This window comes from Podarcis muralis, chromosome 2 (assembly GCF_964188315.1).
Source record: "Podarcis muralis chromosome 2, rPodMur119.hap1.1, whole genome shotgun sequence".
In the NCBI taxonomy this organism is placed as follows: domain Eukaryota; kingdom Metazoa; phylum Chordata; class Lepidosauria; order Squamata; family Lacertidae; genus Podarcis; species Podarcis muralis.
The window spans coordinates 42,817,715-42,833,727 of NC_135656.1; the positions used below are offsets into that span (position 1 = coordinate 42,817,715).

General features: G+C 43.3%; 2 protein-coding genes across 2 annotated transcripts in view; one reads left to right on the forward strand and one right to left on the reverse strand.

Moving 5' to 3' along the window:
- The window catches only part of TECR (trans-2,3-enoyl-CoA reductase), a 31,401-nt gene extending 18,567 nt beyond the window's left edge, over positions 1-12,834 (reverse strand). Inside the window, exon 1 of the mRNA XM_028717272.2 lies at positions 12,687-12,834. Coding sequence (XP_028573105.1) covers positions 12,687-12,701 — 15 coding nt within the window. The 5' untranslated portion in view covers positions 12,702-12,834. The remainder of the gene's footprint in view (positions 1-12,686) is intronic.
- Positions 1,422-16,013, forward strand: part of DNAJB1 (DnaJ heat shock protein family (Hsp40) member B1) — a 38,673-nt gene continuing 24,081 nt past the window's right edge. Inside the window, exon 1 of the mRNA XM_077924358.1 lies at positions 1,422-1,655. The gene's annotated coding sequence lies outside the window, so the exon portion shown is untranslated. The remainder of the gene's footprint in view (positions 1,656-16,013) is intronic.

Genomic DNA, 16,013 nt, shown 5'->3' on the forward strand with positions numbered 1-16,013 from the left:
GAGATCATATTTTACTCAAAAATATTAAAAGTGCACAACTGGACTGCTCAACAAGGTGTCATTTGAAAGCTGATGAAGATGCTCCTGAGCCTTACACCCCCCCCCCCCATGTCTGGGTCAAGGTAAACCAGCCTTTGTGATATCAAAACAATAGCATCAAGAGACACAGAGCACACAAAAGCCCGTGTGTGCTGGTGTCCAATGTATCATTGTGTGGGTTCAAGCACATTTGTGACCCAATGGCATGATAGGCCCCTTTGTAAATTAGTTATGAAAATCTTGCTTCTCATCAGACTAGAAGCAGTGATAGAAACTCAGATATAAGCTAATTACCAAATGGCACCTTAAACCTAGGTTGCGGTTGCCACAATGGTTGTCTAGGCACCATTTTTTCCCTGGTGAGATTTGTTGCTATTATTACTATTTTCCAATTCATTTCAATACTGCTTTATATTTTAAAGCAAAAAATCTCAAAGTGGTTTACAAAGCATTAAAACCAGAATAAAACAAATTCATGCTTCAAGGAAAATATTTCAGATCCTTCCCTAAGTGAAATTTTGTTTCCCCCATATTATTTACCAACTTAATTTATATAGCTACCCCATAGCAGAAGTACTATTGGAAGACAGTGTGGTATAGTAGTTAGAGTGTCAGACTAGGACCTGGGAGATCAGGGTTCAAATTTCCACTCAGTCATGAAGCTCACTGGGTGACCTTGCCCCAGTCACAACTTCTTAACCTACCTCACAGGGTCGTTGTAGGGATTAACTGAGGAGGGGATGGGCCATGTACTCCTTGGAGAAAAAGGTGGGATATATATGAAATAAATAAGCTATTCTGCTTACCTGCTTAAGAGAGCTGGAGGGGCCAGCTGGGTGGAGATGTCAGTTGCCAACCTGGCATTCAAAGATCTCCACATGGTTGCAACTGAAACCATACCAGATGCAAAATGTGTCTGGTGCCCGGGGAATTTCTAACACTAGCTAGAAGTGGTGATAACCAGGGACCAAAATACACCAATAGTGCCTTGTGGTATTCTATACTTCCAGAACAGGTCATTGATGGTGGCCAGATTCTGGACTAGATAAGCTACAAACCTAACACAGTAGATTTTTCCATAGGTTACATTCTCCACAGATAGATTCAAAAGTGCCATCCCCTCCAGCCTGCTACTCAGTTTAGAAGTTCGTGGCCTCTGTGAAGTTAGAAGCTGTCTCGAGTGGGACAACAAGAATTTGGAGTCTGTTCAGCACTTTCAACAGATAGTAAGGGCCAGTTCCAAACAGAGGTATTAATAGAACTGTGCCTCAGAGCCTGGAATGGTCACTCTCACGGCTCAGAGCTTCTAGAACAAAGAATTTCTTCCAGGGGAAGCAGCACACAGATCACGCTGACCATATTAAGCTGTTGTGAACAACAATCAGTTGCGCAGGGAGAATGCACAGTGTCGTGATGGACTATTCACAGTAGAAGCAGCGTTCCAGAGAAGAATCAGGATGTCAAAGAAATGGTGAAAAGTTTCAAAGCAACACACTGCAGCCTTCAAATGCAGCAGGACTGCAGACCTCCCCAGATACCACTGATGGGGAAGCAAACAGATTGCCATCAAACCAGGAAAGAAGGAAGAAGTACCCCACCAACATGAATAAGCCCTGGTAAGTAACTAAGGACTGGGGGGGATGGGGGGGGCAACGGAAAGCAATATCTGAACAGCTAGTATAAACCAGGTTGGCTTATGCCACAGACTACTGCTTTATGCAAGAGCCTTTGCAAACAAGGATGGAGTTTGCTGAAATCTCCTCTCAGATCATTCTTTATAAATTGCTTGAGATTAAGAATGCAGTGGAAAGCAAAATGAATGTATGAACATGCGTCTAACATATGTAGGGGAGGGCATTTCCCCAGTGTGTGGCTCAGAGGCTGGTACTTAATTCATATCAGTGTGTATCCCAGAAAACATAAGATAATCTTTAAAGCATCCCTTCCATGGATGGGTTGAATGTGCAAACTTGTCAAGCTTATGTGAAATCTGACCATAGAGGCTGTTTGGGGCTGAAGAGTTCTCTAGCTCGGCATGAGGGAAAGTATATTTCGGGGGGGGGGGGGGGAATCTTCTCACAAGAAAAAAGGCATATTATATTTGCCTGAAAAATCACCAGGAATTAACTGGTTAAGATATTAACAGATCACCAAACTTAATCTCTGCGCCCGAATAGTCACAACCATGTAATAGACTTTTAAGTTTCAGGACGGAGAGAGGTTTAAAAGATGACTTTTGGAGGCTATATAGCGGCACTGTTTGCCCAAGGTAACAGAGAACTTGAAAGCTATTTAATGCATTACTGTAATTGTCTACTACCTCCCTCTCTGGAATGGATTGAACCCATGTATGGCAAAATAGCCTACTTGCCACATTCACTGGCAAGGGGCGTAGAGAGACCATGGCAAATGAAATCACCCCAGAAAGGTCAGCAGCTATCTCCAGCTCTGCATTTCATTGGACACACAGCAACAATGATTTTGCTGTGGTGCAATACAAAGTAGAGCAACTGGCAGTCAACTCATAGCTTACTTACTATGAAATCTCTCTCGTACTTGTACATGTGCATTCACAGCTGCCCAAGTTGAGCATGAAGAGAATCAGAGCAGGGAAATTAAGGGGTTTCCCCCTTCCCACCCTCAAGTGTAACTGAAGACACTGCAAAAATGTGGTAATTGCATCCCTTAATCCCCACTGATTGAAAATATTAACAACTCCAATGTGTGTCGCAAGGTTTGCTTGCTGTTTCTGTCCCTTCTAATGACTCCTAAGACACAAGAAATGGGTGTACAGTGGTGCCCCGGTTTATGAACTTAATCCGTTCCAAAAGTCCATTCTTAAACCGAAACCGTTCTTAAACCGAGGCACACTTTCCCTAATGAGGTAAAGTTCGCAAACTGGGACACTGCTTCCGGTTTTGCGGAGTTCGTAAACCGAATAGTTTGTAAACAGGGCTGTTCAGAAACCGAGGTACCACTGTATTTATGCCAGACAAGGTAAATGATTGATACAGTTTTGCCCCATGGTCTACTTCAGTTCCAAAGGACACAAAATTACAGCCCATAGTTGTTATATTTCATTGTTTTATTTGTTGCTAGCAGGGGGTGCCCGGAGCTGCCCAAGTATTTTTAGGAACCAAAAAAGATTGTGATTTTTAATCTGATAGTGCAATTTGTGAGTTTGGATCTGTCACGCCAAAAACTGGGTGACATCAATGCAAAGTCATGTTTTGGTCTGCCAGCTTGTTTCAAAATGGCTCCTGGCATCCAAACAATGATGAAGACCGCCGCCCCAACTCGGAAACCCTTGTGCCATGTTCAAGAATAATCTCTCAAGAGGTGTCTGAATATACAGAGAACAAACAAACCAGCAAACCTCTTTCCAAAAATATAGCAGATACACTATTTCAGGCTCCTTACAGATCTCCCAGGTAGTTTATCCTGGAAATACGGCCATAAAATTCCTGATCACCATGAAAAGACAACACATGCACATTTCACACCTGAGTGGCATGTCAGTATTGTGTTACTCCTATAATACACCCAGTTACAAAAATAACCCCTATGAAGTTATCTATTTAAGTGTCTTGACAGCTTGGCAAGTTTACAATGAAAGCATTCCAAACTGCTACAATTCTGCTATTAATGGAGCCGTAAGAAAAAGATGGTCTGGAGAAGTATGGAACTCCCTTAACAATGCAGTCAACATGTGACAATACAGACAAGTACTAATGGAAGATGTGGAAATAAGTTAGTGGTGGCCTCCCAGTTTCAAGACTTGTAAGCTGCAGGGCAAACAGCCAAGAAGGCCTAGGAAATATTTAACAGCTTTCAGATGGGTGCATCATTGAGATGCAGTGAGATGGTGCCTGCCATTCATTTAGGTATCACAGTCACAGCAGGATGGCCTGGGACAGAAGTCAAATAGGAGAGAAAATTGGAGGGAGGGGAGAAACTAATGCTTTAGACTTAATGTAAAACACAGCACTGTACTTGCTTCATATGTTAAGCAAAATTGAAATCAGTACCCTCTCTGCTTCTAGTAATATAGCCACTCTTGTTAGCCACTCTTGACACACTGGTTAGAATGAGTTATAATTATAAAAAAAGACTAAGTAAGAAGTATGGTTCACATGAGGATCAAAGTTTTAACTGGTGATGGTATCTGCAACACAATTCTGGCTTTAGAATTATTACAGAAGCAGATGTAGGTGTTGAATATACAGAAGTAGCTGAAAGTTGAAATGAGCCTAAGAACACAAAGAGCCCTCTTGGATCAAACAAAAGGACCATCTATAGTCCAGCATCCTGCTCTCGCATTGCCACAGCCCAACTAGCACATTCATGGGCAAGTTTTAGATTTTTGCCTGCATTTCAAAAGGACAGAGACTTGGATGATAATAAAAGTAGCAGCAGCTCCTATAGTGAAGCAGCAGTCATTCACACAGCATCTAGGCTGACATCTGCTCCATAAATGTAAAGCACATAGTTTCCCCCCCAAATAATCCTGGGAACTGTAGATTACTCCTCACAGAGCTACAATTCCCAGCCCACTTAAACTTCAGTCCCCAGGATTTTTTGGGGAGAAGGCACGTGCTTTAAATATGCTTTAAATGGCAGAATCAGAGACTTGTAGAGTTGGAAGGGACCATGAGTTAACTGGTCTACAATTCAAGAATCTTTCACCCAATATGGGGCTCAAACCCACAACCCGAAGATTAAGAGTCTCATGTTCTACCGACTGGGCTATTCATGTATGATATGGGTGTGACCTCTACATCCACATAGGCCTGAATGCTGTCATTTAGACCAGACATTTTGTAGCTTTGTCATCAGATGCAGAAAACTGGCACAATTTCATTTCTGACAACACAAAAAGCAAACCAAAGTTACGCTGACAGACTTGGCAAAGGTCCCAACTACATTAACCAGAGTGGGACAGACATTTTAAATGCACAGTGACCGCAGCCTAAGGACTCTTGTTTCTTTAGTTTACGTAAATGTATCCATCTGCAGTGGGACTGCTGCTGCTGCTGAATACCAGGCTAAGCAACTGAAGAAGAAAAAGGGAGAACCCTGGAAAGAGATCAAAACTAAAACACATCTACTCAAAACGCTAAGCTGAGAGCACCCTCTGGTGTACACATTAAACCTGGACAGCTAAAATAGACTAAGGAATGACCGCAAGTGGATGTAAAAAGCCGCCCTTGCTTGGGCTTACAGTGTTAAGTTACCATCATGCTAAGAACACCCATTGCAGAGCATGTCATATACAAAATATTTCAGCCAAAAACTCAAAACACATCAAACAGAGGTACTGAATAAAACAGCATTAAATACTCAAAAGATGAAGAGTGGAGAAGAAGCTGAAGAAAATAAATGTGTGCTGACCACACATGTGTGCTAAGAGGCAATTCTGACCTCCCAGATTTAATCCTACTGCTTCAGGCATTGTAAGCCTGGATTTTCTTTTAAACTGAGTGTATTGCAACATGCCTAAACAAACTCAACAGGTTGCAAAATACACACAAATGGCAGCTTGTGCAAGCCAACCACTTCCAAAGTACAGTGCTCCCTGGTTATGAACTTAATTCATTCTGGAGGTCAGTTCTTAACCTGAGGTACCACTTTAGCTAATGGGACCTCCCGCTGCCGCTGCGCGATTTCTGTTCTCATTCTGGGGCAAAGTTCTTAACCCGAGGTACTACTTCCGGGTTAGCGGAGTCTGTAACCCGAAGTGTTTGTAACCCGAGGTTCCACTGTACCAGCTTCTACACAAATAGGGTAACCTTTGAGGACCCAGAGATTCACACCCATTCAATGTACCTGGAATAAAGCATACTGAATTGTATTCTGCTTCTTTAAAATGTAGGAATAGGTAACTCTTAAGACTGAAGTGTAAAGTGAACCTTAATCAAAACTATCATCATTAATCAAAAGACAACTGAAGGCAGCCCTGTTTGGGGAAGTTTTTAATGTTTAATGCTGTATTGCTTTTGGCGCTTGATTGGGAGCCGCCCAGAGTGGCTGGGGAAGCTCAGCCAGATGGGCGGGGTATAAATAATAAATTATTATTATTATTATTATTATTATAAAGCTCTTGATCTCACTCAGGGAAAGCCAGGCTCATTAATTTTAAAACCTCTTGCACAAACACCTAAGAGGAGGGCACTCCTGCTCAAACGTCTAACAGTTGCTGTTTTCAGGCTCAGAAAACAAAACCATACTAAAATGGTTGAGGCTCAACAGCAGAGCCACGGAAGCCTCCAGGTGGTACTTCCAAAAGCATCCAAAATTTTTGATTAACGTTCACTTAACACTTCAGTCTTAAGCGTTCCCTATGCCTACATTTTAGGGACGTGGATGGTGCTGTAGGTAAAACCTCAGCGCCTAGGATTTGCCGATCGCATGGTTGGCGGTTTGAATCCCCGCGGCGGAGTGAGCTCCCATCGTTCGGTCCCAGCTCCTGCCCACCTAGCAGTTTGAAAGCACCCTTAAGTGCAAGTAGATAAATAGGTACCGCTTTATAGCGGGAAGGTAAACGGCGTTTCCGTGTGCTGCGCTGGTGCAGGCTCGCCAGAGCAGCTTCGTCACGCTGGCCACGTGACCCGGAAGTGTCTCCGGACAGCGCTGGCCCCTGGCCTCTTAAGTGAGATGGGCGTGCAACCCCAGAGTCGGACACGACTGGCCCGTACAGGCAGGGGTACCTTTACCTTTACCTTTTATGCCTACATTTTAAAGAAGCAGAATACACTTGCCCTGCCACTTCTGCCAGCAGCACTGATTTGGGGCAGGATCGCATCCATTTTAGTGAGTTCTCACCCAAAATTGGCACAATCTTGCCTGAAATCATTGCTGCCCAGCAGGGCTCATGACAGTGGCAGAGTGGGCAGGGCTGGTGGCAGCAGCAGCAGGTATGGTGGGGAGGGAGCTCTGCCCCAATAAACAGAGTTCAAACTGTTAGCTTGAAGTGGCATGTAAGTCTCCCAGCCTTCCTACATTACAGGGGTGAGGAACCTTTGGCCCTCCAGATGTTGATAAACCACAACTCCCATCATCCATGGCAATTGACAATGCTTGCTGGGGCTGATGGGAGTTGTTGTTCACCAACATCTGGAGGGCCGAAAGTTCCCCACTCCTGCTGTCTGCTAAACACTGAAAAAGCCAACCCATCTCTGCCCTGATCTGTGCAGGATCAAATACTACCTCCAACCAGTGTGGTACATTAAAAGTTTGATCTTTACACTAGTCATTATCAAACCATATGTTGCATCGCAGATGAAAGAACAACTAATGAAATCAATTAAGTCATTCAAAGCTCTCATGAGGCCCTGACCACTTTTTCAGTGAGCCTCCTACAAGGGCAGTTCTGTGCTGACTGGACCAGAAGTGATCTAATTATGTCATCATACCTGATAGACGGATGTATGTTAGAATTACCTGCCTTCAAAGGAGGTCAGTTGTGGCAACTCTGTACAAGTCACTATTCTGGGCTGACCCCATTCTATCCAATCTTTTCAGATGCAGGAGTTAGGTTTTCCACCCATTTCAGTTCAGAAAAAGAGTGTGCCTCAACTCTCAGAAATCTGAGGAAAAGCTAACCTACCCATTGAAATGCAGAATTAATATGCCATTATTGCTGCAAACACTATCCTAAGAATCTGCAGGTTGCTGCAAGATGTAGGATTGTTATCTTTCAAATGCAAACGAAGGATGCTCCTAACTTCACCAACCCACTCAGAGAACTTATCCTTCCACCTCCAAGGAAGGAAAAGTTGCACAGGTTACCTGTAGAAACTCCTCTCCCAAGTTTTCAAAGCTGGTCAGACATATCCAAAAGATGGGTTGTCCTTGGTAAAAAAACATAAGAATCATAGCGTTGGAAGGGACCATCTTGAAAGGAAGGTAGGTAGGTAGCTAGCTAATGGATCAGAAACAGAAATCCAGTGGGCCAGGGATGAGCAGGAGTTACACCATGATCTGCTTATGCATTTCTGGTGAACTACTTAAAGCTTTCTGATTGCTGGAAACCTTGTAAAGAATGTTGTACTAAGTCCAGCAAGGGACTTAAGCCAGAGTACATACCCAGCATCGCTTAGCACAGATTAGTTATATGCTGTAACTGTTAACATAGGAATTCTAGATCATTGAGAAGCAGGTCTATTTGTATTCTAGTCACAGCCTAACTTAAAACATCCTGTATCAGGGATTTGGAACCTGTGACTCTCTAGATGCTGTAGGACTATAACTGATCATTCCTGGCCATTGACCAAGTTGCCTGCAACTGAAGGAAGTTAGATCCAACATCTGGAGGGTAGCAGCTTCCCCATCCTGACCTATGCAGTGTACATGTGTGTAGCTCCAGTTAGCTGAGACACTTAATCCCCACTCATCAGCCTAATAATCCAGCTCTGTTTGCCTGCAAATCTCATAATGTCCCACCCAACCTGTACAAATCAAAAAGCAAGAGATAGGCCCTTGGCTGGACCTTGTGTATGGGGGTCCCCAGCTGCCTCCAATGCAAACAGCTCTTGGTCTTCTTTACCTTAATATTGTAGGGGGAATTTATTTTGCATGTGCAACAAAGATCCTTTCTCAAGATTCCAGTCTCTGAATTGACAGCTTTTAAAAAGTTTTGCATAAATATTAAGGAGCTGTAACTGAAGACTAAGCAGTGGTAGTTAAGATGGCTTAGAAAAAATGCAAGCGGTTGTTAATTGGACAATGTATTTAATACCAGGCATACACAAGTACACTGCCTAGACCCAAAGTCTAAGGAGACAAGCATACAGCTTCCTACATATTCCAGCCTGAAACAGACCTTGAATCCTTTCCCCATCCCACTTTCTTAAAAGATAACAAACGGGTGTCATGTACAACTTACATAATATCTTATTCAATGCGGTGTGTAACACCCTAGGCAAGCCTTCCCTTTCGATAAAGCAGGTTGAATCAGATTTGTATTTTAATTATGAAAGGCTCAACTTTAAACTGACAGCAGGAATAGAATCATAATGTAGAGACAAATGCTTGAACTTATCTCCCCTGCATGATGTAACTAGATCTGTTCATGCTGTTAACTAGAGACAGGAGGGCTGAGCCCATTTGTCTATTTAGAAAAAAAACATATCCCAAGTTTGTCCTGGGGAGGGGTGTTCCTCTATTCCACATCAATATATTAGAACGAGATTAAACATTCTCCTGCTCACTTCCCAGACAAGACCATTCACCATACAGTGTATCTGATAAACTGCTGAGCTGGTTGGGCAGGCAGTACATATAGCCAATCTTAGTAAGTGCTGCACTGCTAGGCATATATCCATTTACAGAACAGGTGCAAAGGCTTCTCTGACCTCATGGCGAAGAGACAGACTTAGCTGCTCAGGTCATTCTCCAGATTGCAGCAGAACATTTGCTCTCTTGCCTTACAAGCTTCAGTTACTTTCAAGTTACAAATGCTCAGAACGGTTAAAAAAGAAGTCATGTAAGTCTCTACATCATGTTTGTTTTTAAAAAAAATTCTGAAAGCACCTAAATATTTTTTTTTTTAAAAATGCACTGTCTCCTAGGCAGGAACTCAGACATGTTATCATGGTCTCAGAACAATATAAACACAAAACGACAAATGCTCCACTTCAAACTTATTCTGCAGACAAGACTTTAATTCTCTTAGACTAATCGTATTCAAATCTTCTACCTTCAGGGAAGCCTTTCTATACAGATATGTCTGCCAAGGGACCCCTACGTATTGGCCATGGAACTCCAATATGCTACAAAGGACTCTGAGATGTGTTCTAGGGTTCTACTTGGTATACACTTGGTTCATTTGGTCACTAACTAAGCTGGTTGGGTGTTGCCATTGCCACAAAACAAGCACAACCTACGAACACAGTATTATTTCATGTTTACATGATGTATGGGAAGAATAGTAGTGGTCGGTTAACTGTATTTCAGGAAATCTCGTCTATGGATCTTTTCACTGATAACCTCATAAGAGTCCAAGGAAACTCAGAATTTCCCAGAATGCAATTTGAAAACCACTAGGACACAGTTACCGGATTGCTAGCAGTCAAAACAATGAAGTACATGGGCCTAAATGTCTTCCAGGTCAGGTCAGATTAACAAGGGACCCTAATACCAAGTTGAAAGCCCTGCTGACAATTCCCCTCCTCTACTTCCATGAACTGGCTCAACTCCCCTCATAACTCCATTAGCTAATGCTGTACAAAATTAAAGTACATAGACAACTGGTCTGATGTTTCTCTGAATAACAGAAAACTGTAATCAAAGCCAGATTTTTTCTACCCAGCTCCAGGCTGGACATTTCATGCCCAAGGAGGGCTTACATTGTTGAACAGTGAAGATACACAAAGTGATTATTATATGTTTATATGCTGGACAGTTAGTTGGCCTCCTAACAGAACCTGCAGAACTTTTCAGCCATTAGTACTAAGCGCAGTAAAGAAAAAACATAACCCTGCTCTTAGTACAACTAAGTTAGTTTACTCTTTTTTTCTGGTGTCTCAATACATTACACCACTGTGCAAATGCATGTAGGATCAAAGGGCAGAACTTCAATGCATCCCACACACTGTGCCTGAAGCATGAATTGCAGGTGTTTCTGATAAGGATGTTGGGAAACAGACAACTACAGTAATTTTCTGGCTGGAAACAGACCTATGGTCTCACTTGCTCAACAGCCAATCTCCAAGAAGAGACAACAATCAGCACCATGGAAGATACCTCAAATTCATGCATCAAGCATAGTTTAAAATTTGTCTCAGAAAGTCCTATTTCTAACTACCAGGTGCCAGTTCTGTTTGAACAGCTTTCTGAATATTCCAATTTATCTTACAAAATTAGAGACTTATTGATTAAAGGGCTCGCTGACACTTCCACTTGTCCTGTGCTTAGAAAGCATAGGTCCGAGCAGTTTCCCTCTTGACCAGTGCTTTCTAGGCACAGGTCTGAGCATCTCTGCCCTTGCCATGCTCCTTTCCCAGAGAAAATCTGCTCTTTAGTTCTAAAATGGAGCAAACATCAATCCTGGAAAAAACTGAATTACTGTTTGCTCCAACTGAGCACTAAAGAGTGGTTTTCCCTGGGGGAAAGCAGTGGGACAAGAGGAAGTGTGGGTAAGTCCTAACATATAAAAGCAGCAAGTTATTCAGGCACCTTGCAGGTGCACATACTTCCCACTTTCAGGATGAAACATAAAAGCCCTTGAGCAATCCTGAACTGAGATGTTCAATGGACTACAGTAACTCATAAACTGCACCATGCACATTCCACTCTCTATAGGATTATTAGAAATCACACAGTGGCAGTACAAAGAAGCCAGACTTATTGGTAAATCCCACATAGACACCTGTCTAAAAAGAAAAAAAAGGAAGCCAGGAGGATCCACATTCATACTGATGGATAGAAAAGTGCTTTGCACATTCACTCACTTAGCAAACCAAGTTACACTGTTCACATTTTCAAGAGACTTTATTAAGTTTCAGTTATTATACAGTATTCCATGCTTGCATCAGTACACCAGACCCATTTAAATAAAATCTTGTGAAGGTGAAGAAGTTTTGCAACCCATAATACTGCTAGACAAGCCAGAACATTATCACATCAAGGCAGACTTGCACAATGAGAATAAGATGGGGTTGAACCAGGTTCTCTTGAGCAATCAAAAATACATTGTGTGCCAAAGAACAGTATAATAAAGTAGCAGTATCATGTGAAACAAGCATCTTTATCTGAAATGATCTAAACAAAATTTATACATCACTATACTAAGAGGCATATGTTGCAATTTCAAGAATGAGGGAACATTTTTAATGATGGTTATTGCATTTTAAACATCCTTCCTCTACGACCACTCACTGAGCTTCTTCCTGGAACATCTCGGAGCCGAGGATTTTTTATTATTATATTAAGAGTATATGTGCAGAAAACCTGAGATGGTAAGAGTATATGTGCAGAAAACCACCACTTATCTAAAATTCTAATGGCAGTATGGTTATCGAAACACATCTCACCTAAGAGAAACAATGGCTTGGAATATATCTCAACAGCAGCACTTAGCCACTTCATATTTCAAGAACAAGAAAAATGAGACAGGAAGTCATTAACTACTGCAATAAGCATGCAAGCATGCAAGGAAACACCCACGAAAAAGACCATCGAAATAATAAATAATAATGGCAGTACTTTATATAATTTAACTGGAGCAACTGAGGCTGGCGTCCTATGCAAACTTGCAGGTGTCACAGAACTCCCTCTTAGGCACGCCAGCAGTTTGGGAGGCTTAAGGCTGCACGTCCTGCATAGAAATGGTGCAAAGTACGTGCCACCAAAGGACTGCTCTACCCTGGAGCCGATTAAATGAGAAAGCTTATCCCCTTCCTGCTCTCCTACAGCCAACGCGCGCCCATCCTACTGTGGACCCATTCGATGTACGCGCCTTCACTCGCGCGCCCCTGGGCACAAATCCCCGCGCATGCGCCCCCCGCGAGCCACAGTCCCACGCGTGCGTCGTACCCACCAACCTCCCCTCAGGTCAGAGCGCAAGGGACATAATTTCGCACGGGGCAAGAGGGCGGCCACCGGGGCGCAACCGCTTCCCCTTCCCGGCCTCCGTTCGTCCCCCTCACCTCATAGTACTTCATAGCTCCGCACTCGGCGCTGCCACAGCCTGGCACCCTTTCTCTTCACGTGACACCCTAACCTCATTGAAAAGGGGCGCGGCACGAGGATCAGGACGGCGAATCACAGGGATTCGGGCTCAAGTGCCCAACCAATCAGGGGAATAGGACGGCCCCACCCGCCTACATACCCGCCCCAAGCGTCCCTATGGAAACACGTGGCGCGTGACAGCAACCGAACCAATCAACGGGCAGGGTGATAAGAGTGGCAGGCTACTGAAGCTGTCATAAAATTCGACCGGGGGGCGGTGGGTGAGACATGAGCCAATCACAATAGGCCATAGAAATACAATAACCCTTTTGCGACTACTGTACTGCTGTAGGTGATAGGGTGAGCTGCGGAAAGCCTGGCATAGGAGTAAGCCTTGCTGAACTCAGTGGAACTCGGAGATCATAGAATCATAGAATTGTACAGTTGGAAGGGATCCTGAGGGTTATCAAGTCCAATCCCTGCAATGCATGACTCTCGACTGCATAATACATGCGTGATGGCCATCCAACCTCTGCTTAAAAAACCCCAAGGAAGGAGAGTCCACCAGCTTCCAAGAGAGCCTGTTCCACTGTCAAACAGCTCTTACCGTCAGAAAGTTCTTCCTGATGTTTTGTCTTAATTTCCTTTCTGGTTACCTGAATACAGTGGTACCTCGGGTTACAGACGCTCCAGCTTACAGGCGCTTCAGGTTACAGACTCGGCTAACCCAGAAATAGTACCTTGGGTTAAGAACTTTGCTTCAGGATGAGAACAGAAATCATGCGGCGGCGTGGCGGCAGCAGGAGGCCCCATTAGATAAAGTGGTACCTTGGGTTAAGAACAGTTTCAGGTTAAGAATGGACCTCCGGAATGAATTAAGTTCTTAACCCGAGGTAACACTGTACATTGGTTAAGATCCTACCTCCGGAGCAGGAGAAGAAGAGGGAGAAGCAAACCAGCATTCTGGCTGTTGCTCCCTCTGGAGGAAAGCAAGTGTTCATTAGAAATACCTTTATGCAGCAGCTCCAAGCCATTCTGATTCGATCCCAGAATTTCCTACTTTTCCTTAAAGGTAAAGGGACCCCTGACCATTAGGTCCAGTCGTGACCGACTCTGGGGTTGCGGCGCTCATCTCGCTTTATTGGCCGAGTGAACTGGCATACAGCTTCCGGGTCATGTGGCCAGCATGACTAAGCCGCTTCTGGTGAACCAGAGCAGCACACGGAAATGCCGTTTACCTTCTCGCCGGTAGTGGTACCTATTTATCTACTTGCACTTTGACATGCTTTCGAACTGCTAGGTTGGCAGGAGCAGGGACCGAGCAACGGGAGCTCACCCCGTCACGGGGATTCAAACCGCCGACCTTCTGATTGGCAAGTCCTAGGCTCTATAGTTTAACCCACAGCGCCACCCGCATTCCTCACTTTTGCTTAGGACGTCCCTATTTTTATTGGCAAAATGTTGGATGGCATGCCTTTATGGCAGACATAGGCAAACTCCGGCCCTCCAGATGTTTTGAGACTACAATTCCCATCATCCCTGGCCACTGGTCCTGTTAGCTAGGGATGATGGGAATTGTAGTTCCAAAACATCTGGAGGGCCGGAGTTTGCCTATGTCTGCTTTATGACCTACAAAGTTATTGGCAGGTTAACATCATAGGCAGTATATTGCGAGAAGACCACTGGGTCGAAACTGACAATAAAAGTATTCTGGTGCAGTCTTTCTCTAGTCTCCAGTAATAATAGGTTCGAAACTTAATCCCACCACAGTCAGATGGAATGTAGTTTCCTCTGGTTTAATGGCATATCAAGGCCAGAAACGAAGGGCCTTGCTACTGCCACCTAGTGGATATAACATTACTACTTCTTAATTACAGTCCACCACAAATCCTGGTAAACCATAAAAGCTTCCACAATATTGCTAGCACTGAACCTCAAAGAGTTCTATTGCAAAGTACAATCCCTACAGCTCAAAACACAACATCCCATTCAACTTGCAGAGAAGAAATTCCTTCTCATCCCTGTACCACAGGCCGTGACATAATAACACATGATCAGCCGTCTCCTCCACTGCACGTACTTCACAGGAATCAAGGTTGGTCTTCTCAATGTTAAACAAATTACTCTGAAGAATGCAGTGCCCTGTCAAACCATAAACAGACTAATCTGTCTCATCTGTTTGCTGACTAAAGATCCAGACGAAAAAAGTAAACCCTCCTACCAGCTACATCTTTTTCAATGTCTTCAAGCATTATGCTCCTGCTTAACCCAACGCTTCTAGGAAAGACAAAGGTAATACATTATCCATTTATACGTGTCCCAAAGCATATTTGTCAGCCTGAACCTCAGTCTCATTATATATAATTCCCATGTGGACTGAAACCCAATAAAAACCAGACCCAGAGACCTTTTCATTGTCGTTAAAAATCATGGACAGCACAGCACATTTAACCTCCGTACAAACAAACCAAAATAAATGCTCATTAAATAGCCAACTTCATCTAATTCCCCTGTAAAGAAACCAGAATGAATGCTCAGGTCATCTGGAAGAGCCCTCTGTTTGCACAATGCAAGATGCAGTTATCTAGTACAGTTTCATCATAAATACAACATGGTCAATAGTGGCAAGGAAGACAAATATGGGAAGGAAGCCTAATAGTTTCATAAAGTTGCTGAGACAAGCCAACAGAAGTACAACACAAGAAAAGAGAAGAAGGGAATTATTACACATCTCAAGTCTCTGTGTGGTTGAGGAAGAGCCTCCCATTTATTTTAGCTCCTTTGCTTAATCCTCTTTCCTTAGCAAATGCCCTTCATATGTACTGTGCATACTGCAAGGCTATTTCAAGCACAGGTTCTATTAATATAGCCTCTGGAAAACAGTGCAGGCAAATGAATAATTGGAGGAAATAACTTAAAAGGCCAACACTGTCTGAGGCTTCACTTTTCTATTTGTAATCTCCCCTGCCCTGAAAAAGTCATTATTTCTAGGACAGCATTTCAAATTAAAAGCAGTGGTTTTTTCTGGGGGGATGCAGGGGTACACATACCCTAAACATTTTGTGAATCTTTGTACTTTTGTCCATATATTGTATTTATTTTTCCCAATTTGAACTATAAAATGATGATTTTCTTGAGTCAAAATGCGAGTACCCCTAAACATTTTTTAGGGGGAAAAGCACTGATTAAAATAATCTCCTTCAGATTAATAATTCAGCTAACGTGTAGCAAACAGAGATGCTTATGCCTAGATTTCCAGCATTGGGAGGGGATATGAAGAACTATAGATCCTCAAATGGCTTTAA